The sequence below is a fragment of the Chlamydotis macqueenii genome, chromosome 1 (assembly GCF_036417535.1).
Source record: "Chlamydotis macqueenii isolate bChlMac1 chromosome 1, bChlMac1.mat, whole genome shotgun sequence".
Taxonomy (NCBI): Eukaryota; Metazoa; Chordata; class Aves; order Otidiformes; family Otididae; genus Chlamydotis; species Chlamydotis macqueenii.
This window is the reverse complement of record NC_141556.1, coordinates 347537-372755: the sequence shown is the minus strand read 5'-3', so window position 1 is coordinate 372755 and position 25219 is coordinate 347537. Positions and strand designations below refer to the sequence as shown.

At 51.9% G+C, this 25219-nt stretch overlaps 2 protein-coding genes across 5 annotated transcripts; one reads left to right on the top strand and one right to left on the bottom strand.

Moving 5' to 3' along the window:
* Positions 1-7406: 7406 nt before the first annotated feature.
* ARSA (arylsulfatase A) lies at positions 7407-15730 on the top strand. Of its 2 annotated transcripts, XM_086743580.1 has the most exons (9): positions 7407-7789; positions 8125-8365; positions 8775-8993; positions 9467-9636; positions 10139-10263; positions 10417-10544; positions 10944-11046; positions 11160-11387; positions 15588-15730. In XM_086743580.1, the coding sequence occupies exons 1-9, from the start codon at positions 7557-7559 to the stop codon at positions 15728-15730; spliced, it is 1590 nt and encodes a 529-aa protein (XP_086599706.1). In that variant the 5' UTR covers positions 7407-7556. The 2 variants fall into 2 exon arrangements, with proteins under 2 accessions (XP_086599706.1, XP_086599715.1); XM_086743589.1 differs by lacking the exon at positions 15588-15730 and having other exon boundaries at positions 11160-12452.
* RABL2B (RAB, member of RAS oncogene family like 2B) lies at positions 15126-24449 on the bottom strand. 3 transcript variants are annotated; one of them, XM_086743611.1, is made up of 8 exons: positions 24329-24449; positions 24194-24223; positions 23856-23935; positions 19270-19349; positions 18205-18316; positions 16220-16317; positions 15888-15971; positions 15126-15596 (listed from the first exon to the last, which is right to left on the bottom strand). In XM_086743611.1, the coding sequence occupies exons 1-8, from the start codon at positions 24430-24432 to the stop codon at positions 15516-15518; spliced, it is 669 nt and encodes a 222-aa protein (XP_086599737.1). In that variant the 5' UTR covers positions 24433-24449; the 3' UTR covers positions 15126-15515. The 3 variants fall into 3 exon arrangements, with proteins under 3 accessions (XP_086599737.1, XP_086599727.1, XP_086599746.1); XM_086743601.1 differs by having other exon boundaries at positions 15126-15971; XM_086743620.1 differs by lacking the exons at positions 23856-23935; positions 24194-24223; positions 24329-24449 and adding an exon at positions 21706-21979 and having other exon boundaries at positions 15126-15971.
* Positions 24450-25219: the final 770 nt, after the last annotated feature.

The window sequence follows — 25219 nt, the reverse complement described above, 5'->3', positions numbered from 1 at the left end:
GGCTGGAGGGCAAGAAAGAGGCAGAGTAGGGAGTGCGCCTGTGGCAGAGAGAACTCACAGCCGACACGGGGGCGTGTTACAAGCTCCTCTGAGACAGGCAGTCAGAAATGATGGTCTGGTCACAGTAAAAGTGCCTTTTTCAATTATGGACTTGAGCAATTGGAAAATAGCTGCTGGTAATTACCAGGATGATCCCGACCGGGCAGCTAGTGCCTCTGAAATGATGGCTAAAACCCAAGATCCGGATTGGAAGGATATGGAGGCTATTGTGCAGGTGTTATTTGATAGTACGGAAAGAGAGATGATTAGAAAGACAGCACAGACCAAAGCTGAGGCTCAGGTAGCCACAGCGCCGTTGCAAGGGCAAACTGAAAACCATTTTCCCTCAGTGAACCCGAATTGGAACCCAAATGATGATGGACAAAGGCAACTTTTAACACAATATCAAAAATGGATTTTGTTTGGCATAAGAAACGTGATACCAAAGGCAATAACTTGGTCAAAATTATACGGAATTAGACAGGACCAGAAGGAATCTCCAGCAGATTTCCTGAAGAAATTAAAGGAAACTGCTCAGAAATACACTACTAATGATCCAGATTCTGAAGAAGGGAAAAATCAGTTGGCAACCTTATTTATCAGGCAATCCACTGATGAAGAAAACTGCAAAATTACAGGGAGCAGATGCTTGGGATTTGGGAAAGCTGTTAGACACAGCCTGGACAGCTTATAGAAGCAGAGATCAGCGCAGGGATCCCAGGAATACCCGATTGGTAGCTATGTTGGAAAGAACCCCTGACCCAAGGGGTGGATTTAGAAGTGGATTTAGGGGAAAGGGACGTGGTAGAGGAATATTAAGACCTCAGTTAGGGGAGGCACAGTGTTCCTACTGCAGAAAGGAGGGACACTGGAAACAAGAATGTCCACTACTTCAAAGATCCGGGGAACCGGGCAACCCCGTGCTAGTGGTAGATGTTGGGGAATGAGAGGGACCAGAGGAATCGTCCCCAGCAGAACCTCTGGTTAAAATTAAGCTGGGAGAAGATAAGACTGAAATAGAATGTTTAGTTGATACAATAGCAACTTACTCAGTTTTGAACACAAGAGAACATGAATTTAGTAACAAGATGATTAGGATTATTGGTGCGATAGGGAAATCAGAAATAGGGTCCTTCTTTAAACCCCTCCGGTTCAAAATGGGAAAGCAATGGGTAACACATCAGTTTCTATATTTGCTAGGTGCACCTAGGCCATTAATAGGATGAGATTTGTTAGAAAAATGGGAAGCTGAAATAAAATTTAAAGATGGGGAAGTAGAAATATTATTACCTGAATCTAAATTTGTCCAAGTTTCAATACTATTGTTACAGGAAACTGAAGAAGTAGGAAAAAGAATTCCTCCTGAGGTGGAGGATGCAGTAACTCCTGCCATATGGGCAGGGGAAGTACCTGGAAAATCGAAAAATGCTGAGCCAGTCAGAATAGACCTTAAACCGGGATCAACACCAGCAAGATTAAAACAATATCCCTTGAAACCAGAGGCTAAAATTGAGTTAATGCCTATTATACCAAAGTTTTTGAAATATGGATTATTAAAGGAATGTGAATCCACATATAAACTCTTACCTGTCAGAAAGGCGGATGAGAAAAGTTATAGATTGGTTCAAGATTTAAGAGCTATTAATCAAATTGCACAGGATATTCATCCTGTACTGGCAAATCCATATACTTTATCAACTTACTGAGTGATAGACAGGGATGATTTACAGTTTTGGTTTTGAAAGATGCCTTTTTCTGCATTCCTCTCCATACCAACAGTCAGGAGTTGTTTGCATTTGAGTGGGAAAATCCTGACACTGGGAGAAAAACCCAATAGGTATATTCCTAATAGGTATATGCCACAAGGATTCAAAAATAGTCCTATGATTTTTGGCAATCAGTTGGCAAAAGAATTAGAAACATGGAGACAAGACGAGAAAGGAGGTGGTGTGCTACAATATGTGGAGGATATATTGATTGCAGTGGAAACCCGAGAGCAGCATCTTACCTTGACAATCAGTCTGTTAAATTTTCCAGGACTAAATAGATACGTGGTCTCTAAAGAGAAGGTACCAATTGCACAAGAGACTGTAACTTATTTGGGATTTGAGATTTTGAAAGGACAAAGACAGTTAAGTACAGAAAGAAAAGAGGCTATTTCCTGCCTCCCAGAACCTCAAAATGCCCATGAACTACAAACCTTTTTAGGAATGGTGGGGTGGTGTCGTTTGTGGATTGCGATCTATGGATTGACCGTAAAACCTTGGTATAATTTATTGAAGTCATCATCGAAATTTTCACTAAACTGGACAGATGATTCCCAAAATGCATATAAACAGCTCAAGAGAGCCCCGATGAAGGCCCTGGCATTGGAGTTGCCAGATTTGGAAAAGCCCTTTGAATTACTCACCTACGAAAGACAGGCTGCGGCTTTGGGCGTCTTAGACCAGCACTCGGGAAGCCACAGGAGGACAGTGGCGTATTTCTCCAAACAATCAGATCCAGCGAGCCAGGGCTGGCCGGGATGTTTGAGGGCAGTGGCAGCAACTGTGTTGTTAATACAGAAAGCTCAAAAGCTTACCCTAGGACAGGAAATAACAGTCTGTGCCCCACGGTAATCACAGCGTTGGGCCAGAAGGGAGGGCACTGGCTGTCTCCAAGCAGGATGCCGAAATATCAGGTTGTAGTGTTGGAGCAGGATGATGTGACTTTAAAAACAACGACTACTGTAAATCCTGCGATGTTCCTCTCGACTCAGCAGGTAGAAGGGAAGCCTGAACACAGCAGCCTGCAGACCGTTGAGGAAGTCTGTGCAAGTTGGGTAGGTCTAAAGGATATTCCTTTACTGGATCCAGAGTGGGAACTGTACACCGATGGTAGCAGTTTCACAGAAGATGGAAAGCGAGCATCGGGATACGCAGTAACTCCTGCCACAGTGGTAGAAGCAAAGGCTTTACCTGCCAACACCTCAGCACAAAAGGCTGAGCTGGTAGCCCTAACTCGGGCTTTGGAACTGAGTAAAGGAAAACAAGTAAACATTTGGACTGATTCGAAATACGCATTTGGAGGGGTACATGCACATGGAGCTATTTGGAAAGAAAAAGGGCTATTATCGGCACAAGGAACAGAAATCACACATGCTGAACAGATTTTAAGGTTACCAGAAAGCGTGAAAGCTCCAGCAGCTGTTGCTATCATGCACTGCAAAGCTCATCAATCAGGGCAAACCACTCAAGAGCGAGGGAATAAATTGGCTGATTTAGCTGCAAAGGATGCTGCAGAAAAAGGCACGAGCTAATATTAACTATAACACCAGAAAAGAGAATCTCTTTAAATGAGGCTCTTGTTTATGGTACATGGGATTTTAGATTAATAGGAGCACTGAAAGCAGAAAGACAAAAGAATGGTTGGGCAGGTACCTCTTTAGGACAGGTGGTGGTGCCTGTTCTCTTATGAATGGCTTCGTAAGGAAAGAACATAATAACGTGCATTGCGGAATGGAAAACTTACGGAGACATTTACAGAAGTCAGTTATCAGTCGAAATGTGGATGAAATTATTAGATCAATTACTGAAAGGTGTGAGATATGTGGTAAAAACCACCCAAAACCACAAAACAGGATTCAATTCAGAATAACTAAGGAAGGCCAATCACCTGGGGAGTATTGGCAAATGGATTTTACTGAATTGCCAAGAAAAGGAGGGCTGAAATATTTACTGGTTCTAGTTGACACTTTCATGGGATGCCTCTGTGTCGCACCAATAAAGCTAGAGAAGTAGTAAAAATCCTACTGAACGATAATCCCGAGATTTGGTATACCTTTGGGAATGTCATCAGTCAGAGGCCCACATTTTATAGCTAATGTGGTTACTCAGCTGAGTTATTAGGAATTAACTGGGGCCTACATACACCCTACTATCCACAGCCGAGCGGAAGGGTGGGAAGAATGAGTCATACCCTTAAGACCCAATTGGGTAAGTTGTGTCAAAAACTTCGTTGACATGGGTACAGGCCCTGCCTTTGGCTTTGCTAAGGGTCAGAGTACAGCCTCGAGGCAGACAGTGCCTCAGTCCATATGAACTCTTATATGCGCGACCACATCAAGTGCCTGGTCTACCTGGGGAGATGCACACACGGGGAGAAAACTACTGTAAATATATCTGCCGTAATAGAGAATACTGAAAACAAGACTGTGGATGCAGTTCAAGCCTTGCAAATCCAAGTGTCTAGTTTGTCCCGAGTAGTTCTCCAACACAGAGTGTTGGCACAGTAGTTCTCCACACAGAGTGGCACTGGATCTGTCACTAGCCTCTCAGGGAGGAGTCTGCACTGTCATAAACACCAGCTGTCGTGTATACACAGACCAAAGTGGCAGGACCTCTTCAGACTTACAAGAAATTTTGAAACAGACTAAGAGTTTACACGAAATAACTAAAGATGACACTTCCCTGGTGTCTGAGGAAATCTGGCACAAACTGACGTCATGGTTACCTGACCGGGGTGGGCGAAATAAACTATTTCTGTTTATTATATTTTTTGTTGCCATGTGCTTGCATAATGATTCACTGTTGTAATTGCTGTTCCCCATTTTGTTATAATTACAATCACTTACTCTAGAATGAGGATCATAGCTGAAAGCTATGAACCCTCAAAAGGAAAGGAGGGATTGATACCAGACTAAAAGAGCAAATTGTTCGCAGATGTTCCTTCTCTGCAAGGGTAGTGTAGAGATATATAAGAACAGCTGAAGGCCTGTGCCGGCTGGGCAGTCACGCCATGCCTTGCTCAGCTTCTTGCGGACGAGTTACCTGCAGACAGCGCACGTGGTCCCACACCTCCTGCCCTGTTCCTTGTCTGGTCTCTGAAACCCTGTCCCCATGCTGTCCCCTCCCTGAGCTCGGAGCCCCAGCTCTTCTCCTCTATGTCCTGGCCGCCAGCCCCAGCGCCCTGATCGCTGTGGCCAGGCACTGCATGGCAGGCACTGCCATGCCCTATGAGCAAAGTGGGCTCCATGAATTGGGCAGCAGTTTCGCCTCCTGCTGCTACACCAACCTCCTCGCTCGGCCTCTTGGCCCTGAATAATTGACAGCAGCGAGCACAGCAGCAGCGGCCCCAGCATCCTTCTTGTGCCGGGGCCAGGCAGTTAGGAGGCATGAGGCTAGACATGCAGGAAGGCCAGGGGCTATGGGGACAGGCTGAACTATGGACGATAGGGAGTAATTACCCCTCGTCTTAAAAAAAAAACAACTGGCAACATATCACAAGCAGGGTGCCCCAGGGATCGATATTGGGCCCAACACTGCTTAATATCTTCATAAGATATTAAGCATCCCGTCTGGATGATGGTATCAAGTGTACCCTGATGAAGTTTGCCGATGACACCAAACTGAGTGGGGAGAGCCACCCTGCAGGAAGACCTGGATAGACTGGAAGAGTGGGCTGACGAGAACCTTACGAAGTTCAGCAAAGACAAATGTAAGGTCTTGCATCTGGGAAAATACAATCCAGGAGTGCAGCACAGCCTGGGATCTACCTGGCTGGGGAACAGTTCTGTGGAAAGGGACCTGGGGTGCTGGTGGACAACGAGCTCAACGTGAGTGAACAGTGCGCTGCTGCGGCAAAGCAAGCCAACGGGGCGCTGGGCTGCATCAACACGGGCATCACCAGCAGAGATAAAGCAGTCACTATCCCACTGTACTCAGTGCTTGTCAGGCCACACCTGAAATACCGTGTTCGGTTTTGGCCCTCGCTATACAAAAAAGATGTGGGCAGGCTGGAGAGGGTCCGGAGAAGGGCCAGGAAGATGATCAAAGGACGGGGAAGCCTGCCATGTGAGGAAAGGCTGAGAGAACGGGGCTTGTTCAGCCCGGAGAAAAGAAGGCTTAGGGGAGACCTTGTCATCCTGTTCCAGTATTTAAAGGGTGGCCACAGAGATGACGGAGACTCCCTTTTTACAAGGAGTAACGTGGAAAAAGTGAGGGGTAACGGGTACAAGTTACTGCTGGGCACACAAGAGGACGACTTTTCACAACGAGAACAATCGGCCATTGCAACGATCTCCCCAGGGAAGTGGTGGATTCCCCAACATTGGACACTTGTAAGATTCGGCTGGACAGGGTGCTGGGCCGTCTTGTACAGACCGTGCTTTTGCCAAGAAAGGTTGGCCCAGATGATCCCTGAGGTCCCTTCCAAAGTGCTATTCTACGAGTGATTCCGTGACTGAGTGGAATTCCCTGGCACATTAGAAAGTGGCTGTAAAAGTGGGATGGGTCGTAAGAAATGCTGACTAGTAATAACAGGAAACTCTAGAACAGACTGATCATGCAGGCTGTCTGCGAAACACAGGCACATCTACGTGAGAACATCCAGACTAGGACATTAGCCAGTCTTACCCCCACTTTGTCTTTGGGCTGAAAGCGCTCACCTCTGCCTGCTGTGTCGTTAATCCTGGACCACTGCTGCTGTGCCTGTGCTGGACACCATCTCTGGGCTTGCTTTACTTGCATTTTGGACTAACTGAACAAATGGAAGTCTTCAGGACATCTGACCTCAGTTCCTTTCTGTGCTTTTCCAAGTTTTCTCCTGGTTTCAAAAGCAGACATAGCAATCGGGCACTGCTTTGTTGTGCTGCAGAAGCTCCCCTTTTCCTCCTCATTCTCCTGATTACTCTCTTCCACCAGAGTGAAACTGTCACTGCTGTATGAAAACACACTTTGCTTGAAAAGTGCCCAGGCTCCCAAAGGGCTGGCCCAAACGATGCCATGCTCTCTGCCTGGCCCAGGGGATTTTGCACGCAGCGTGTATCTGGAGAGAAGCAGCTTCATTTGCTCTTCCAGAAGGTGAGGAGCTGGGAGAGGCAGCCTGGGCCAGCGGCTGGCAGCAGCCACGGGAGTGAAGCAGGGGACGTGCACCTGGGCCCCCCAGCCCCAGGGGAAAGGACGTCCGCTCGCTGCCACACAGCCAGGTTTCCCTGCCTGACCCAGGTTTCCAGACTCCCAGGACAGCCCCACGGTTTCCCGGCCTCAGCCCCGGCGCGGCCAGGAGCAGGCCGGCGGGGGGTGGCTGCGAGGCCTTTACCCCGGGAGCACGGGCTGAACCCGGGCTGAGTCTGCAGCCCCTACACCTGGGCAACGCCGAGGGCGGCTCCGTGGGAAACCCCTGTTGTTAATAAACCGCCCTCGGCCGCAGCATCTGGGGACAGGTCCGAGTGCCAGGAGGCCGCCTGCACCGGGCTCGGCGGCCGGGAGCCGGCTGCGAGAGACCCCCCTCCGCTCCCGCGGCGGACTACAATTCCCGGCATGCCCCGCGGCCGCGCCGGGTCACGCGGCTGCCTCCGTGGGTCAGGTGGGCGGCGGCGGGTTCGGAGCCGAGTGCCGTGCCGTGCCCTGCCCTCCCCTCCCGGAGCCGGGACAGGGCTGTGGGTCCTCCGGAGCCGCCGCCGCGCCGGGCTCGGGGCGAGCCGAGGGCCGCGCTGTACGCTGTATCGGCGGGCGCGGGCCTCCCCGTGCGGCAGCGCCATGGGGCCGCGGGGCCGGGGCCTGCCCTGGGCCCTGGTGCCGCTGCTGGCCTTGCGCGGGGCGGCCGGCGTGCCCCCCAGCTTCGTCCTGCTGCTGGCGGACGACCTGGGCTTCGGCGACCTGGGGAGCTACGGGCACCCTTCTTCTGCCACGCCCCATCTGGACCGGATGGCTTCCCGGGGGCTGCGGTTCACCAACTTCTACAGCAGCTCGCCGGTGTGCAGCCCGTCTCGGTACGTCCCCGCCGCTCCCGCCCCGCTGGCTGGCGGCTGCTGCGGGGCCCCGGGGCGGACGTGGAGGAAGTGTGGAGACAGGGCTCGGCACCCAGCTGGGCAGCCGCAGTGCTGGGAGGGGCGGGCGTTTGATGAGCGTGCGGTGTCCGGCCGCTCTGCGAGGGGACCGCCGCGTGTCCCAGCGGACAGAGCAGGTGGCACTGGCAGCCGTGAGGCTGGGGAGCCAGGCTGCCAGGCCCTGAGGAACGGGGCACCCGCTGTGGAGGTTCAGCAGCACGACCTGCGCTGCATCCCGTGTGATGCCTGTCTTCTCTCTCTTTCCACGCTCACCGTAGGGCAGCCCTGCTGACCGGCCGGTTCCAGATGCGCTCTGGTGTTTACCCCGGTGTGTTCAACCCAGACTCGCGGGGAGGCCTGCCGCTGTCTGAGGTCACCATTGCGGAGGTGCTGAAGGCTGAGGGCTATGCCACAGCCATGGTTGGCAAGTGGCACCTTGGCCTGGGCATTAATGGCTCCTTCCTGCCCATACACCAGGGCTTTGACCACTTCTTGGGGGTGCCCTACTCCCATGACCAGGTGAGAGGTGTGTTAAGCCCTGAAGGGTGTCCCAGGGCTGGCTGGGGAGGGCGTCTGAAAGGTGAAGCTTGGGAGCACAAGGGCTGGGTCAGTGCTTGCCTGGCAGATGGGTGGGGGTGGCTGCAGGCTGGGGAGGCGGATGCTGGTGGGGAAAGCCCGTCTCTGAGGTGCTCGTATGATAGCGCAGTTTTGCAGAACGTGGATGGCAGTTGGGCATGAAGACATACACCCTCTGACAAGGGAGGGAGGGTCAGCTTCTGGGCTACAAAAAAATATCTGGGCTTCTGGGAGTCGCAGCCCAAAAAGTGCCTGTAGAACCTGGTGGTGGGCCACTGTGAGACTCTTTGCTCCCCTTTCCTCACTGTCCTGCAACACAGGTAAAAGACAAAGTGTTATTTGTTCTCTCTAGGGCCCCTGCCAGAATCTCACCTGCTTCCCACCTGACATCAAGTGCTTTGGGACTTGTGACCAAGGCTTAGTGCCAGTTCCACTGCTCTGGAACCAAAGCATCGTGCAGCAGCCGGTCTCCTTCCCTGATCTGGTGCCACTGTACAACAAATTCTCCCGGAACTTCATCGCTGATTGTGCCCGACGAGGCCTCCCTTTCCTGCTCTACTATGCTTCCCACGTAAGAGAGCAGGGAGGGCTGCTCTGGGTCCAAGGGTGGGGGAGGAACCTTTGTCCTGCAGGGAGAGCAGGGAGGCATCTCAGCTCTTGCACACCCAGGACTGTGCTGAGCAGTCAATTCCTGCTCCTGGATGACCTGGGCTTGCTGTTCCCCTGCCCAAGTCTTTTGGCAGTGCTGTTCTGATAATGTTCTTGGGCTGCTTCTTTCTGGAGCTTTGCCCACTTCTCTGGGCCAGCAGTCCACCTGGGAAAACTTCCCACTGTGAGGCTCCACATCCTCTCCTGGGGCTCAGCTCCTTTGTGCCATTTCTGAGAAATGCTTCTGAAGCTTGAGGATCAGCCTTTTCTCCTCTCATGGGTATTGTCACGTATCTCACATGTCCTAGCTGGGGTGCTCACTGCCCCTGGGTGAACTGGGAACCAGATGCAGCTCTGGGGGAGTTTGCGTAGCAGTCTTCTCTGCCCTTTCTCCAGCATACACACTACCCCCAGTTTGCAAGCCAGGAGTATGCAGGGCAGTCACGGCGTGGGCCGTTTGGTGATGCGCTCTCGGAGTTTGATGGCTCGGTGGGACAGCTGCTGCAGGCACTGCAGGAGAATGGTGTTGCAAACACGACCTTTGTGTTTTTCACCTCTGACAATGGGTGAGTGGGCTCAGCAGGGGGGACTTCATTACCAATAAGATTCTGCTGTCATGGTTTGGGGGAACTGGAATGAGGCATTGGTTGACTGGGACAAAAGGGGCGTGGTGGGGCATTGCCAGGTGAGACCTCAGTGACCAGAAGCGAAGCAAGAGGCGGATGCTGCTTTAGAGAGGACCCAGTGCATGATCTTCTCCTTGTTCCTGTGACTCATCTGTGTCCCTCCTCATGGGCAGAAGCCTCACAGGGTTCAGGCCAAGAGTGTGCAGCAGCCCAAACATACCCTGGTTCCCTTTGTGTGTGAGTGACATTGGTCTCTGGTGCTTAGGTGTCTCACACTTGGGCTTCTTCACCTGCGCCATGCCTTCTGCCTCACAAGGCTGAGAAGGGTGGCAGTGTCAGTCCCTGGCACCATGTCTCACTTGTCATGGCCCCATTGGCGGCATCAGGGAAGGCGTAGCATGAGCCTGTGAAACTGGTGGTAGGTGATTCTTCTCTCTCGCAGCCCCTCCACCATGCGGATGGCACGTGGAGGCAGCTCTGGCCTTCTGAAGTGTGGGAAGGGCACCACGTATGAAGGTGGCATGCGGGAACCAGCAGTGGCTTATTGGCCAGGCCGTATCACTCCAGGTGAGATTTGGCACTGCTCGTGCCTTTTGCGTGCTGCTGCCAGCAAAAGCAGGGGTGTCATGGCAGCTTGGCTGCTCTGGGACAAGCAGAGAGAAGTGGGGATGGCAGGGATGGGAGTGGGATTGGATGCTTGCACCTCTTCGTGTGTGACAGGAGTGACACATGAGCTGGCAAGCACCCTGGACATCCTGCCAACACTGACAACCCTGGCCGGAGCAGCTCTTCCCAAAGTTGCCCTGGATGGCTATGACCTGAGTCCAGTGCTGTTTGGGTCCGGGAAGGTGAGTCCTGTGGGCTGGTTTGGCTGGCATTGTGCACGAAGGCTGGGTGTGGGGCTGGAGCTGTGTGCCTGGTGACCAGAAACCAGCTGGGAGCCAGGGGAGATCCATGAGCTGGGACCTTTTGTCTGGCCTGAGTCATGCCGTGGAGTTCCTGGGCTTCCTCGGGCTGCTGTGCTCTGACAGCTGCAACATGTTGCCAAGCCAAACCCCTGTGGGTGCAGGGGCTGGACAGAGCCCCAGTAACCTTGAGTAGGACGCTGCTGCTTCCACTCCTCTCTGGCCATGTTCTGGCTGAAGTGTGGGTGCTCCTGTGTGACTCCCTGGAGTCTCTGCCTGGTCCTGTTCCAGGCTTAAGCTTCGTGGTTGCACAGGTGAGCTTTGCTCTGCTGCTTCCCCTAGAGTCCCCGTCAGACAATGTTCTTCTACCCGCCATCCCCCGACGCACTGCATGGTCCCTTCGCTGTCAGGCTTGGGAAGTACAAGGCCCATTACTTCACACAAGGTTAGTGCTGCCTCCTCTCCTTTGCACGGGCAGCTTTGTGAAGTCCTATATGGTTTTGCTGTCCAAAGCTCAAAGAGAAGAAACTGAGCTACACCTGGGGGTTTCTTTTGCAGGTTCCTTTCACAGTGATACAACCCCAGATGAGGCCTGCCACGGGCTGACCCCACTGACCCCTCACTTGCCCCCACTGCTTTTTGATCTCGAGTCGGATCCAGCTGAGAACTATGACCTGCTGCAGAGCGGCGCAGGGCCGGAGGTTCTGCAAGTCCTGAAGGAAATCAAACTGCAGAAAGTACTTTTTGAACAGCGCATGGAGTTTGGGGAAAGTCAGATCAGGAAGGGTAGGGATGCCGCCCTGCAGCCCTGCTGCGTACCAAACTGCACTCCTAAGCCTTCCTGCTGCCACTGCTCCTAGCCTCTTGCTGCTCCGTCCTCTTCGGTTGCTCCACCCTGGAACCCTATGCCAAACCCCCCAGGCCCTGCCCCTGCCCCCCACTAACCAAGCTCGGCCTTCACCCTGCAGCTTTGGCTGAGTGACATCTCTGACTACCGGAGCGCCTGAGTAGCAAATGGTGGGTTGGGGAGATTATCAGCCCTGCTGGGAGTGCAGGTCAGCGGACCTTGTGCTCTGGGTTGGACGTTCAAGCTAAGGCCTCTTGACAGCAGCCCTGACTTGTTCGAGGAGGGGCCATGTTCAGGATCATCTCCAGAGCCAGAACAGCTCTTTTCAAACCACGTTCAGGATGAAGCAAAGGGCATGCCCCAGTGTCCAGGGGTCCCAGCCCAGCTGGAGGGATGCTGTGCACCCCTGGGTGGAAACAGAGCTGGGAGCTGCAGCACCATCACTTGCCAGGGGCCAAGAGCACTGCAAGAGGAGGATGGGATGGATGGTCCTGGCAGCTTCAGACAGGACCTTGTGCAGCTCATGCAGAGGGGACATGCCTGGGTGCAAAGCAGCTCAGAATATTCACGTTCACACATCTTCAAGTCCTTCCTGACTCCAGGAGGTGGAGATGTAGCCAGTGGTTGGCAGGCCTAGTCCCCTTGTGTGGTCTGTGGATGCCGGGGCTGATTGATCAGGTGAGGTGCAACCACGTGCCATCCACACGACTGAAAGTCTCTCTCCTCTTGCTTGTGAGCTTGTCCAGCTTCAAGTTCACTGGTGAATTGCACATGCACACAGTGCTCCCACCAGTAGCTGGCCCTAGACACTTGGTGTTTCCAACTGCTGGGCCCCGGTGACCTGTGTTCCTTTCTGCCTTGCTAGCAGCCTATGGAGCTGTGTCCCCACCGGGCACAGAGTGGGGCCAGACAGAAAAGGATTTGGAATCACTCTCAAAAATAAGGTTGGGCGGACTGTGGTGAGGGTCAATCACAGGAGTAAACCAACCAGAAATTTATATACATGTGATTGGCTCCTTGATCTTCTTTTCCCTCCATTTTCCATGCCTATGCATCCTCATCTTCCTTGACTCCTCCCTTTCTCTGCCCTTCTCTCCCAAACAAGGGACTTGTTGCCGGTGAATTTCCCCCCCTTGCTCCCAGGTTTGCTACATCTGTGTACAGATTTGGTGTTTCAGGTGGTGTTAGATAGCTCATCTTAGACTTCATGGCATTACTGCTGAGGTTTCCTGGGTACTGCTGTCCCTGCCAGGCTCCTCTCCTCAAAATGGCCCCAACTGTTCCTTCACATATCTGTGAAGTATGGTCACCTCTCACATTGTTCACCCTTAACCACCTGCAAAATCTGGTGCTGGTATAGCAGAGTATCCACAGAAGACAAGTTGTCTTTAGTTTGGGCTTCTTGGGTGTGCTCTGAGCAGATGTGGGGCACCACCTTCAGGTCAATTTTAAAAAACAGCAGCCTTGAGATGCAGTTCACTTGAGGCCCAGTTCTGGTGCCTATGCAGCTGGAGCATCAACCACTGTCCTGCAGGAGGCCAGGGTCCGCCTCATTGATGCCAAGCTCTGTAACAGCAGCGACTGGTACCAGGGGGCCATCCACAGCCACAGCTTGCGTGCTGGCTATCTGCAGGGTGCCATCGACGCCTGCCAGGTAGGAGCGTGCTACAGGCCAACCCGCAGCAGCGCAGGCAGCCCCATCACAGCCGCCCAAACAGACCCCAGCGCCTGCTTTGCCTGGCAAATCACCCTCCTGCTGCTGAGCCCCCACTGCTGTCGGAGCTCACCTCCCCTTCTCTATCTGCAGGGCTTTGCCCAGTGTCCTCCTTGTCCCCAAGGCCTGAGACTGCCCAGAAAGCCCATCCAGTGCTCCTGGCAGCCCTTAGGTCCAGATCCTAGTCCTGGAACACCCCTCTTCCACGCAGGCAGGATCACTGTGCAGAGATGAGCGAGAGCCCTACCTTACAGGCACACAGCCCCCTTCCAGACCCGGCTCTGGAGGCTCCAGCACTGGAGCAGAGCCTTTCTGTGTGGGGAACACAGCTCCAGCACCGGAGCAGAGCCTTTCTGTGTGGGGAACACAGCTCCAGCACCGGAGCAGAGCCTTTCTGTGTGGGGAACACAGCTCCAGCACCGGAGCAGAGCCTTTCTGTGTGGGGAACACAGCTCCAGCAGGTACTGTGAGAGAAAAGGAGCCAGCCCTGCTGCTGACAGAGGCCACCCAGCACCACCCTAACCCTCTCTCCTCCACTGCAGGGTGGGAGCAGTGGATCTCTCGTGCAAGGACAGCAATGCTGACTACTTGTGGCTTGTTGGAGTGTCCAGCTGTGCCAGAGTACATCGGCTGGGGGTCTACAGCTCCACTCAGCACTTTCATGCCTGGATCCTGGTGCAGATGGGACTGCGCCCAACAGTAAGGGCTACTCCAGCATCACGGGCATGGAGTCATTTTCTCACCGCCTCAACCTTCTTTCAGAGGCAAGGCCAATACCAACACAACTGGGCAGGTTTAGCTCCTGCCCCCTTCCACTCCAGAAGCTGGTGGAATCCTTTACTCGGGTGCAGGAGCTCCTGCAGGTCCTAAGGGGAAAAAAGGCTTGAGCAGCAGCATGAACAGCATCCAGTGGAGGCTGCAGTGGACCATGACCATTTCCTTCTGGGGCAATGCCTGCTGATCCAGTGTCAAAGGTCTGCTCTGTCCTGCCTGCACAAGTGCACACAAATGCTGGAGTTGACTTGGTTCTTGAAATAATGTTGCTGGTTTTCACAGCTAACCATGCTTCAGTCCAATTGGGTCTCCTGTGCAAGGCCAGGACTTCCATCCCCAGCACCTGCAAAATGAGTCTGCAGGCAGACAAGTAGGGCACAAAGAGAAAGAGTCACTCGAAAGGGCTGCAACTGCACCTGGGCAGAGGGGAGGGTGAGGGTGCAGGGGAAAAATGGACCACAGGTCACAGGGAGCTCGAGATCTTGGGGACAGCTGTTGGAAACACAAACTGTCTTAGGCTGGCTACTGGTGGGATCCCTGTGTGTGTGTCCAGTGCACTAGTGAACTTGAACCTGAACTACCTCATGACCCAAGGTTTGCACCAAGGACTGAGTGAGGAGCTTGACAGCCAGCCACAGCTATTACATGGGCTGAATTTCCATACTGCTGCCAGAGGAATCTAGGGAGTGAGGACATGTTTGTTTCACTAGTAAACATCCAATCCTGATCACCCTGAAAAGCACAAAAGGACCGGACTGTGTTCACGTTTACACAGGGGGCGGGGGGTGCTGGTAAAGGCAGTGCTCTGTCTGTTTCAATGTGTTCTGCCATTCACAGTTGTGTCAGTCTGTGTGTGTATCTGCCTCTTTGGAAAGCACCGTAAGTCTCCTGGAACACACCCACGGAACAGCAGCAGCCACATCCATCGGGCTGGGATAGAACAAGCCTCCTGGGTCTGAGAGTCCACCCGATTCAGCTCTAGCGGACCCAAACGGAGATATCCCTCATGTCCAGAAGTCTACTGGATCTGGCTGCTCCATAACAGAATGGGGAAGGAAACCCAAAGAAACCCTGCAGCAGAGATCGCAGGGGTGAACAGACAGGTAGTGCTGGCTAGGCTGTGAAAGCAAGGGAAAGGGCTGGCAGTTGGACTTGCGCTGTCTAGTAACTGAACAGCCTTCTAACAAAGTGCAGGAAGGATGCAAGCTCAAAGCTTTATACAAAAATAATCTTTAGTGTTTGTTTTCTCCAGTAGGTACCATTCAGGTATCTGGGCAGGACCTTTCCCTGAGGGTCCAAGAGTGGCTTAGCTCTCCTGGCAGGCTTTGCCTTGAGGAAGCATGCAGGAGCGAACAGCCACGTGGAGCCTCTCGCCCTTTCCTTGACCGTAGTGTGCAGTGGCTAGGGCCAAGTCAAGGAAGGTCATGCCCAGTCTCCCACAAGAAGGGGAGAGGCCCAGCTGCCCATCACCAGAGCTCTCAGGGCATGAGAAAAAAGTCCCTTTCTTCTGTGACGGCCAGCTCTAACTAGCTCCTGAAAACTAGAGCAAAGGGAAAAAAACAGGCTCGGGGTCCAGGGCTTAGGCAGATGGGAGCTTCTCTTCAGGGCAGCTGTCCTCTTTGTCCGACAAATTCTCACTCTTCCTTTGCAGGTCAAAGCTCTGGAAAGGAGCAGGATAAGGAACTGCTGAGAAGCACGAAAGCAACAGCTACACTCTGCTGTGGTTCTTTCAAATTTGGTCTAGGGCAGTGTGGGCTCTTCACAGCGTCACCACCTCACCCCCTTCCAACCTAGACACGAGCAGCACACAAACCCCATGGCACCACCAGCATAAGGCAAATCTTTCTGTGCTTGCAAAGTTTCACCCTTTGCTGCAGGCTCTGCTTTCTCTGGGGAAAAAAAGAGCAGAGCTGCTAATCAGGAGGTGTGCAGTAAGTAGAGCCTTTCTTACCTCCAGTTCTCGTATGACCTCGTCCATGAAATCTCCTGAATTCTGTTTGTAAGCAACTGCCAGCTTGATAGCATCATTGAAGAGCTGATGAGGAGGAGAATGCTTGTCACTTAAAGTAAGGGGCACTGAGTTTCCGTAACATGGAAACTGTTCCCACACCCCAAGAAAAGAAAAAAAAACCAACCTCTGCAACTATCTATAGCTACCAGGACCTCACAAGTAGCCAAACAGATGTACCAGCCCATTTTCTGCTCTCTGTGCCTACAGCAGTCTCTGTGTCCCTGGACTGCACAGGGGTCTCATGGATGCTGAGCCAAAGAGCTATGTTTTACCTTCACTACATTGGTGCCATCTGCAGCAGACACAAAGTAAAAGGGCAAACTGAACTTCCGGGCAAAGTTGAAGCTTTTCTGGGTCACCTTCATATCCGCTGGGGGCAAAAAAAGGAGAAGTGGTCAGTAAGACGTCGCTGCAGGCAGAATGCCGACATACGCAGGAGAAGTGGAACAGATGGAGGCCAGAACCTTATTTAGCTGTCAAGGCCTCCTCACTGTAGTACAAGGCTAGGAGAGTCCTCCCCAAAGCTATAGAGTTTTGAAAGCAACAGCATCAGCAAACCATTGACAAGAAGACACGAAAAGAGTTCTTCTTGGTTTATCCACGGTGCATGACTAAATTATAGATGGATTCTGATGCGCTATAAATGAATAATGCTTTGCAGCTTAGAATGTATCAGTTCACTTGCTGTGCAGCAACTATGACTGTTTCCAGGCACATCGCTATGATTTTTGCTGTGCGTTCACACGACCTGGACACCATTGCCAGCACTAGTCATGCCTTGCCCTCCAGTTTGGCCTTTTTAACCAGAACTCCCCGCTGCCCCTCTGCCACGTTACCTATATTCCTGTGAACCAAGGGCACACAGTGTACAAATGACTCAGCTGTTATGTATTTTCACCTAACAGGCAGTTAGGTCCAGCTACCCCAACCTCAGTAGGCCAGCGGCTTTATTTCAGTTTTGGAACAAATCTACCACGTATTTACAGGACGTGCTGACAGAGCAGTAACAGCTCAAAGTTTTGATAGCCAGACAGCCTGTATGCCAGCACAGGAGGATGACTCCAGATGATCTGCCTTCTCTCATGAAAGCAAGAGCTGAAGTAGTTCAGGCTCCAAACACTTGCCAGTGAGCACCGCTCAGGCAGCCGCTCCCTACCTCTGCAGAAAGCTGGATCAGCTGTTCTGCAGACTGGGCTTGTGTTAAGAGCTGTGAGCTGATAATTTCCTAGTCTGGGTGGAATGCAGCAAATGAAGGCAAGGCAGAGGGCTCTCTTGGACAGTGTCCACTCGCACACAGAACACTAAGAGCATCTACACAGAGGTTCTGTCTACAATATGGCTGTCAACACCAAGTCCATTTGCCTGGAACTTCCTGTACAGTCCGTGCAATCAGTGGAGTCAAGACTGGCTTGACACATCCTCTGGTAAAAGTTCTTATTAGGTAAGATCGTCCATGCCCTAAACCACACCCCTGAGCCAAATGCACTTCTGTAGACTACAGCGGGAGCCCAGACACCCTGTTCAGGTGGGCACACCTATTCATAGCTGTGCCAATCTCTACTGTGAACGTTAGCAAGGAAGCCCATGTCTGACACTGTACTTGACAAGAGAATAGCAGGAGACTGTGGTCCTAAGGGTATGTGTTCTCTCCTTGATGCTGAGCAGAAAGCTGATGGATTGTGTGCTCTCACAGGGTGCAGGAGACAGATTACAACCCAAGTGACAGCAGTAATGAATGCCTAGCTGGCATTCCATCCAGTCATCTGCAGAGGCAGGTGAACAATTTTGCCAGCAGGTATATTTAGACACTTTAGCACAGAGGAGTCCCATGGAACCCTGCAGGCTGAATTACAATACAAAGGCAGTTACTGACTGTATCAGGGGAAGCCACATAATTGGTTATGCTCCTGTTCCAGCAAGACATCCTGCAATTTTTGGCTAGGTACTGCTCGAATCGCCTTTTGTGTTCTTGCTGGATGAAATGGGCAGCGTGGTAAGGGCAGAATTGGAAGGACATAACTCGAATAAACTTTAAAGGGATCAAATTTGTATTTTTAATTGCTAGTAAAACAAGAGGCTATAAGACAGCACACAAGGTCAGTAGAGGAGCCAGATATTCATTGGTAAAATGCAGCCCTGAGGGACTAATACTCAAGAGCTCATCTGGACCTAACAGATGAATGGCATTCTTTCTCAGCCAGGTCAGAAAAGAATCACATCAGAATCCTGAGAGGTTGAAAGAAGAAGATATACTCACCGTCAATTTTGTTGGCCACTACAATGCAAGGAATCTCTGGGCGGAATTCTCTCAGCTCCTTGTACCAGCTGTTTAAGTTTTTGTAGGTGACTTTCCTCTGCACATCAAACACCTTCCGAAAAAGAACCAGTTATCATGAGGCCAACAGCAGGACAGCTCGCAATCAACCCACTGCACCAAACACAAGTACAGAATCCATGATTTTCCCAGGAGGACATCAACAAAGGAAACTGGTGTTTGTTAGAAAGAATGAAAGGGATAAAAGAGAATACCTAGAAAGCCTTGAAATATGCAGCCAGCCCATTCCTTTGTGTAATGCAGGAAACCGTCCCTCATTTTCTTTTATATTCTTATTCTGTACAATGGCAAGCACTCTTACCCACGACAATGAACAAGCACTGGGAAAGATAGGTTCTACTAAGCATGGTCAGATGTGAGGCTTCTCTATTTTAACAAAATATCAGTGACGTTGACTGATGCTCATAAGTGATGAGAAGTAATGGAAAGTTAGAGCAACAGTACAAACCAAGAGACTTAAGCAGGTTAGGAGTCAGGAAACAAGACTGATTTGAGCCAATAAATGGGAAGCACAAAGTATATGAAAATAAAAAGGGCAGAAGTCCAAAGAAGAATGACTTATGTAGTACCACTGCAGAATGTGTCAGAACAGTTTTGTACTACATAATCCAGTAGTTACATCACAGAACAAGAAAGGAATGCTCTTTCCCTTGTGTAAACTCTGACAGGACTGCTTCTAAATAAGTACATCCAGTTGTACATACCACCTTACTGAAAACACAGTGACAAAAGTGAGGAAATTTAGAAGACAGCAAAGCCAGGGAATACAGTAAGAGTGCTATCGGAAAAGACAAGAGAGAACATACTAAACCATACTGGTTTTATCTGATGAAAGAAGAAAGAACAATACAGGACAGTTTTTTAAATCAGTGGAAGAGAAGAAATTCAAGGCCGCATAATCATAAAAAGTAACATACAGGCCAAGTGTCGACTGAGACAGTTATTAGCCAAAATTCCATCAGATCACAGCTGAGACACTACCCTTACCATGATGCACGCATGGGCCTTGTGGTAATAGGATGCATGCATGCTCTGGAACCTCTCCTGTCCAGCTGTGTCCCAGAAGTCTGTAAAACACAAAAAAACAAGCTTAGGATGACACAACTTTCCAAGTTCCATTTTCCTCACAACTTAAGCCCAGGACACAAAGCCCAGTCCACCTACTCAGGGTCACAAATTAGGTTTCACCTCACTCATCTGAAGCTTTCCAGAGCTAAGAGATTATGCAAAACTAGGACGTTTTCTTAGTCAGCCTTAGTCATGACTTGCGCTGACACTGAACGTTGCGCTATAAACATATTAGCAGAAGAGAAGTCATCAGCAAACATGACTTATAAAGGACAGTAAGACAAAGGTAGTCAAAGGTGCAAAGAGCGATAACAATGTATGGTACTTTCTCAGTAGAGATGACAACAGGAAACAAAATCTAAACATGTTGAACAGCTTGGTTTCCAACAGAGTGATAAGCAGCCAGGTGCCTGCACAGGAAATGTTCCATCTCCTTTCGCAGTCGGTCTAACTCAACTCTTTCCAGGAGCACGACTCGTTCTAAAATTATGAAGGGTAAGTAAGTCAGCCTGAGACAGACAGGTCCCAATTCATTAAGTACCCTGTAGACTAGGTATCATGAAGCATACTTGAACAGTCATGAGCATTTTAATGCCTTTTTTTGCTTGTGTATCTCAGGTAGAGCTCTCCCCCTCTCCTCTTACTGGATTTACAGGCTCATATTTGTGTCTTTCTTGTATAAATTCACACAGCTTCAGCTGAGAACCACCAGATGTACTCATACTTCTGTCAGCTAGATTGAAGCCTGCCACCCCACCTCAAGCCGAATAAGCTTTCCTTAGTGTTTACTTTGCACTGAAATTAGTTTCTGACTGGATACTGTATCAGACTTGCAGGATGGTGACTTCTTCAACTGCCCAAAATAGAGACAAGTATTCATCAGATCACATTTGCATTCATTTTTGGTAGTTCTGCTTAGCTTCTAAAATTGCTGGATCCTTTTAATGTGCCACCTCAGAATCATCACTTACAAGGAACAAAAAGGTGCCAGTGACCATGACCTACTGAATGTCCCTGAATTAACTTCCCAAACAATGCAGCAGCTGTCATGAGAGAACTTGCCATGGCTTATTGAAAAACACTGCTGCTTTTATCACTAAATCCTCCAGATCATACCCCATGCAACTCCAGAACACAGGAATTTATGAACCTTAAAATCAAGATTCATAGAGTAAAGAAATACACCACATTTCAATCCAATCCTAACTCTACCACACAGAATTTGGCCATGGCCACTAAGAATAGCTCAGCAGAGTAAAAATTAAACTAGCATGGGAAGTGGTAATTCTGCACAATTTAAAGTCTTCAGATGAAACCACCTGCCTTTACAAATCACACTTCGGGACAGGTCTTCTCTACGAGGTAGCTTGGATGATCAGCGTTACGTTCATAAAAGGTGAAGGCAGAAGACACTGGGAGCTCTTGCGTAACATAGGCCAGACGAATTACTTAAACTACAGCAAGTTACTTAATGAAGTACTAAATCCATGTAAAAAATAAGTCCCTGACATATAAATCCATACTTTTTGCAAGTTGCTGTAATAGTAATTTCACTTACTGTTTCAAAAAAACCCTCACTTTATCTTTTATTTGAGTTTACCTAACACCAGCTAGAGTCCGTTAAAATATTTCTTGCTGTGCTGATGCCTCCTTTTGTACCAAGTTCCTGTTCCCTGATGTCTTACCTTCTCCCTGAGCAGCTAACCAGGCTGAGCCTCTCATCATTAGGCCTCTTTTTACCATTTTCCAACTGTTCTCATGGCTCTTCTCTGAAACCATGAATTGGCAAGGATTTTGTAAGAGTGGGGGATGCTGCAGGCATGGCTTCTGAGAGAAGACACCAGAAGCTGACCCTGTGTCAGGCAGAGCCAGTTTCAGTCAGCTCTAAGACAGACCCACCTCTGGCCAAATCACACCAAATCAGCGATGTTGGTGATAACACATTTAAGATGGGGAGAAAACCACTGTGCAGTGGCTGTAGAGAGAGAGGAGTGAGAAAATGTGAGAGAAACAATGCTGCAGAGACCAAGGTCAGCGAAGGAGAGGGAGGAGACTCCCCTGCAGCCCATGGTGAAGACCATGGTGACGCAGGTGGGCCCCCTGTGTCCAGGTGTGCTCCACCGGGGGGACCATAGTGGAGCAGATGTCCACGCTGCAGCCTGTGGAGGACCCCATGCCACAGCAGGTGGATGTGCCCTGAAGGAAGCTGCAGCCTATGGAGAACCCACACTGGAGCAGTCTTCTGGCAAGAACTGTGGCCTGAGGAGAGTAGCCCATGCAGGAGCAGGTTTTCTGGCAAGACCTGTGCCCCATGGGAAACCCATGCTGGAGCAGTCTGTTCCTGAAGGACTGTACCTTGTGGAAAGGACCATACTCCATGGAAAGGACCCAGGTCGGAGCAGTTCTTGAAGAACTGCAGCCTGTGGGAAGGACCCAAGTTGGAGAAGCTTCTGAAGGACTGTATCCCATGGAGGGACCCTAGGCTGGAGCAGAGGAAAAGCATGAGAAGGAAGGAGCAGGAGAGACAAAGTGTTATGAACTGAGTGCAATTGCCATTCCCTATTCCCCTGCACTGCCTGGGGGGGAAGAGGAGGCAGAAGATTCAGGAGTGAAGTTGAGCCTGGGAATAAAGGAGGGATGATGGAGGGAAGGTGATTTTAGTTTTGTTTTATTTCTCACTGTCCTACTCTGCTACAATTAATCCCCAAGTCAGGTCTGTTTTGCCCACGATGGTAGCTGATAAATAATCTCCTTGACCTCCTCAACCCACAAGCTTTCTTGTCATATTTTCACCCCTGTCCTGTTGAGAAGGGGAGTGGCTTGGTGGGCACTGGTGGTCAGCCAAGGTCAACCCACCACAAACCTCCACCATTTTTCAATGCCTTTACTGAACCTCAGAAATAAGAATTGGACACAGTCTTGCTGTAGTAGTTTCAAAAAGGAGTCTTAGTTAATGTTTCAAATTTGAGCTAGCTATAAAAATATCTGAAATTAATATTCTGCTTTTATAACAAAAGATCACCTTACCTTAAATGTTTGAAATACAGCCCTCTTTTCAAGGTCATATTAAGCTAAGCACTGTTCATGATCCTTTTTGCCTCCCGGGATGGTTTCTAATTCTCCGTAAGAACTTATATGGAACCATATTATAAACAATCCCAGTTTACCTGCATTAGTTTATTATTAAAGCATTGTTACTAACCAGGTTAGGAACAACACAACCATCAAAATAGGTGGGTGATGCTTCACTATGTTACAGGTATTAGTTGTTTAAGAATTGCAACATTTCCCCACTCAAAGTGATGATGTACGCTGATAAGACTGATGAAGAACCATCTATATCGTTGTAAAATGTACTTCAAACATGAACCAAATGAACCGAACCATAAAGAATGACAAGAGATCTAGAAAACATGTCCTGTGATAAAAGGTAGAATAAGGTGAGGTTGTTTACCCTAAAAGAGAGAAGAAACAGAATCACAGAATCACAGAATAGTTTGGGTTGGGAGGGACCTTTAAAGATTGTCTAGTCCACACCCCTCCCATGGGTGTGGGCCACTACAGGCCCTGGTAAGGTTTTTCTCTATCTTTCTTATAAGCCCTCTCTATATATTGAGAGGCTGCAATAAGGCCTTTTCAGAGGTTTCTCTTCTTCAGGCTGAACAACCGCAACTCTCTCAGCTTCTCTCCATAGCTGTGGACACCAAGCTGACTGGGAGCCAGCAATGTGCCCTTGCCACAAAGAAGGCTAATGGTATCCTGGGTTGCCTTAAGCAAAGTATTCCTTCACCTCTACTCAGCACTGGTGAGGCCACATCTGGAGTACTGACTTCAGTTCTGGGCTCCTGAGTACAGGAGAAACATGGACATACTGGAGAGTCCAGTGAAGGGCCACCAAGATGATGAAGGGACTGGAGCATCTTTCCTGGGAGACAAGGCTGAGAAGGCTGGGGCTGTTCAGCCTGGAGAAGGCTCAGGGGGATCTCACCAAGGGGTATAAACACCTGCAGGAAGAGTGTAAAGAAGATGGAGCCAGGCTCTTTCCAGTGGTGGCCAGTGAGAGCACCATAGACAACGGGCACAAACTGAAACACAGGAGGTTCCCTCTGGAAACATCAGGAAACACTCTTTCTACTGTGAGGGTGACTGAGCACAGGCACAGGCTGCCCAGAGGGGTGGTGGAGTCTCCCTCCTTGGAGATATTGAAAAGCCATCTAGATATCGCCCTGGGTAACTAGCTGTGGGTGGCCCTGCTTGAACGGGGGCTTGGACAGGATGACCCCCAGAGGCCCCTTCTAGTCTCAGCCATTCTGTGACCCCTTCGTTCTCCTATCTCCCTGCCTACAAAGCACTGTTTGGCATCCCCTTGCCCACCACAAGGAACTGCCCCGCCATGTTTTAGGGTTCGTATACTGCTGCATATGCCAGCAGCCCGGCTGCTGTTTCCCTCTCAGCACATCGCGGCATCACGCAGTCCCGGGGCCCACGGGGGACTCCCCACTTACCCACGAGGACGGCCTGCCCGTCTACCCGAGCGCGGTGCTTGTAGAGCGTCAGGGCGTAGGTGGAGAGCTGCTGTGGACGGCTGCGCCCGCGTTAAGGAGCCGACGGAGAGCACATCCCCCCGCTCCGCAGCGACCGCCGGCGCCGGGCCAGCCGGGCCGCCGGCTCCCCCGCTCCCCCGCCCGGGCCCGCCGCAGTTGCCAGGGCCGGGCCGCCCGCTCGCCCCGGCCGCGCTTCCCGCCGCTCTCCGCCGGGCCGGGCCGGGCCGCACCCGCTCAGGGGCAGGCCCGGGAGCACGGAGGGGAACGAAGCGGGCCCGGGCGGCCCACCACAAGGATACAAGCCGTCGAGCAGAAACCTCTCCAGCAGCCTGCGGAGAGAAGCACCACACACCCGTTAGGCCGCGGCACCGAGCCGCCCCTTCCCGCCCCGCGGGGAACCGGCCGGGCGGCGGCGTGCCCGCGCGGCCACGCACTTGGACTTGCCCACGGCGCTGTCGCCCAGGCAGATTATCTTCACGGTCTCCTCAGCGCCGTCGGCCTCATCCCGGGCCTGCTCCGCCACCGCCGCATCCGCCATGGCACCACCTCCGCGTCCCCGCTGCTACGCGACACGGAGAGCCGCGCCCCGCCCACGTCAGGTACTGCCTCAGGCCCCGCCCCGGGCCCCGCCCCGCCCCGGGCCGCGCCCCGCCCACGTCAGGTACTGCCTCAGGCCCCGCCCCGGGCCCCGCCCCCCTCAGGCTCCGCCCCGCTTACGTCAGGTGCTGCCTCAGGCCCCGCCCCGGGCCCCGCCCCGCCTCAGGCTCCGCCCCGCTTACGTCAGGTACTGCCTCAGGCCCCGCCCCGGGCCCCGCCCCGCCCGGGCCGCGCCCCGCCCACGTCAGGTACTGCCTCAGGCCCCGCCCCGGGCCCCGCCCCGCCTCAGGCTCCGCCCCACTTACGTCAGGTACTGCCTCAGGCCCCGCCCCGGGTCCCGCCCCGCCTCAGGCTCCGCCCCGCTTACGTCAGGTACTGCCTCAGGCCCCGCCCCGGGCCCCGCCCCGCCTCAGGCTCCGCCCCGCTTACGTCAGGTACTGCCTCAGGCCCCGCCCCGGGCCCCGCCCCGCCTCAGGCTCCGCCCCGCCTACGTCAGGTACTGCCTCAGGCCCCGCCCCGGGCCCCGCCCCGCCTCAGGCTCCGCCCCGCTTACGTCAGGTACTGCCTCAGGCCCCGCCCCGGGCCCCACCCCCCTCAGGCTCCGCCCCACTTACGTCAGGTACTGCCTCAGGCCCCGCCCCGGGCCCCGCCCCGCCTCAGGCTCCGCCCCACTTACGTCAGGTGCTGACTCAGGCCCCGCCCCGGGCCCCGCCCCGCCTCAGGCTCCG

Coding starts and splice junctions, on each gene's coding strand:
- ARSA (XM_086743580.1), top strand. CDS start 7,557: ATGGGGCCGCGGGGCCGGGGCCTGCCCTGGGCCCTGGTGCCGCTGCTG. Junction 7,790..8,124: donor CCGGTGTGCAGCCCGTCTCG/GTACGTCCCCGC, acceptor CGCTCACCGTAG/GGCAGCCCTGCTGACCGGCC. Junction 11,388..15,587: donor GGAAAGTCAGATCAGGAAGG/GTAGGGATGCCG, acceptor CTTCCTTTGCAG/GTCAAAGCTCTGGAAAGGAG.
- RABL2B (XM_086743601.1), bottom strand. CDS start 24,432: ATGGCGGATGCGGCGGTGGCGGAGCAGGCCCGGGATGAGGCCGACGGC. Junction 23,936..24,193: donor AGGTTTCTGCTCGACGGCTT/GTATCCTTGTGG, acceptor ACGCGGGCGCAG/CCGTCCACAGCAGCTCTCCA. Junction 18,317..19,269: donor AGGCCCATGCGTGCATCATG/GTAAGGGTAGTG, acceptor CTTTTTCGGAAG/GTGTTTGATGTGCAGAGGAA.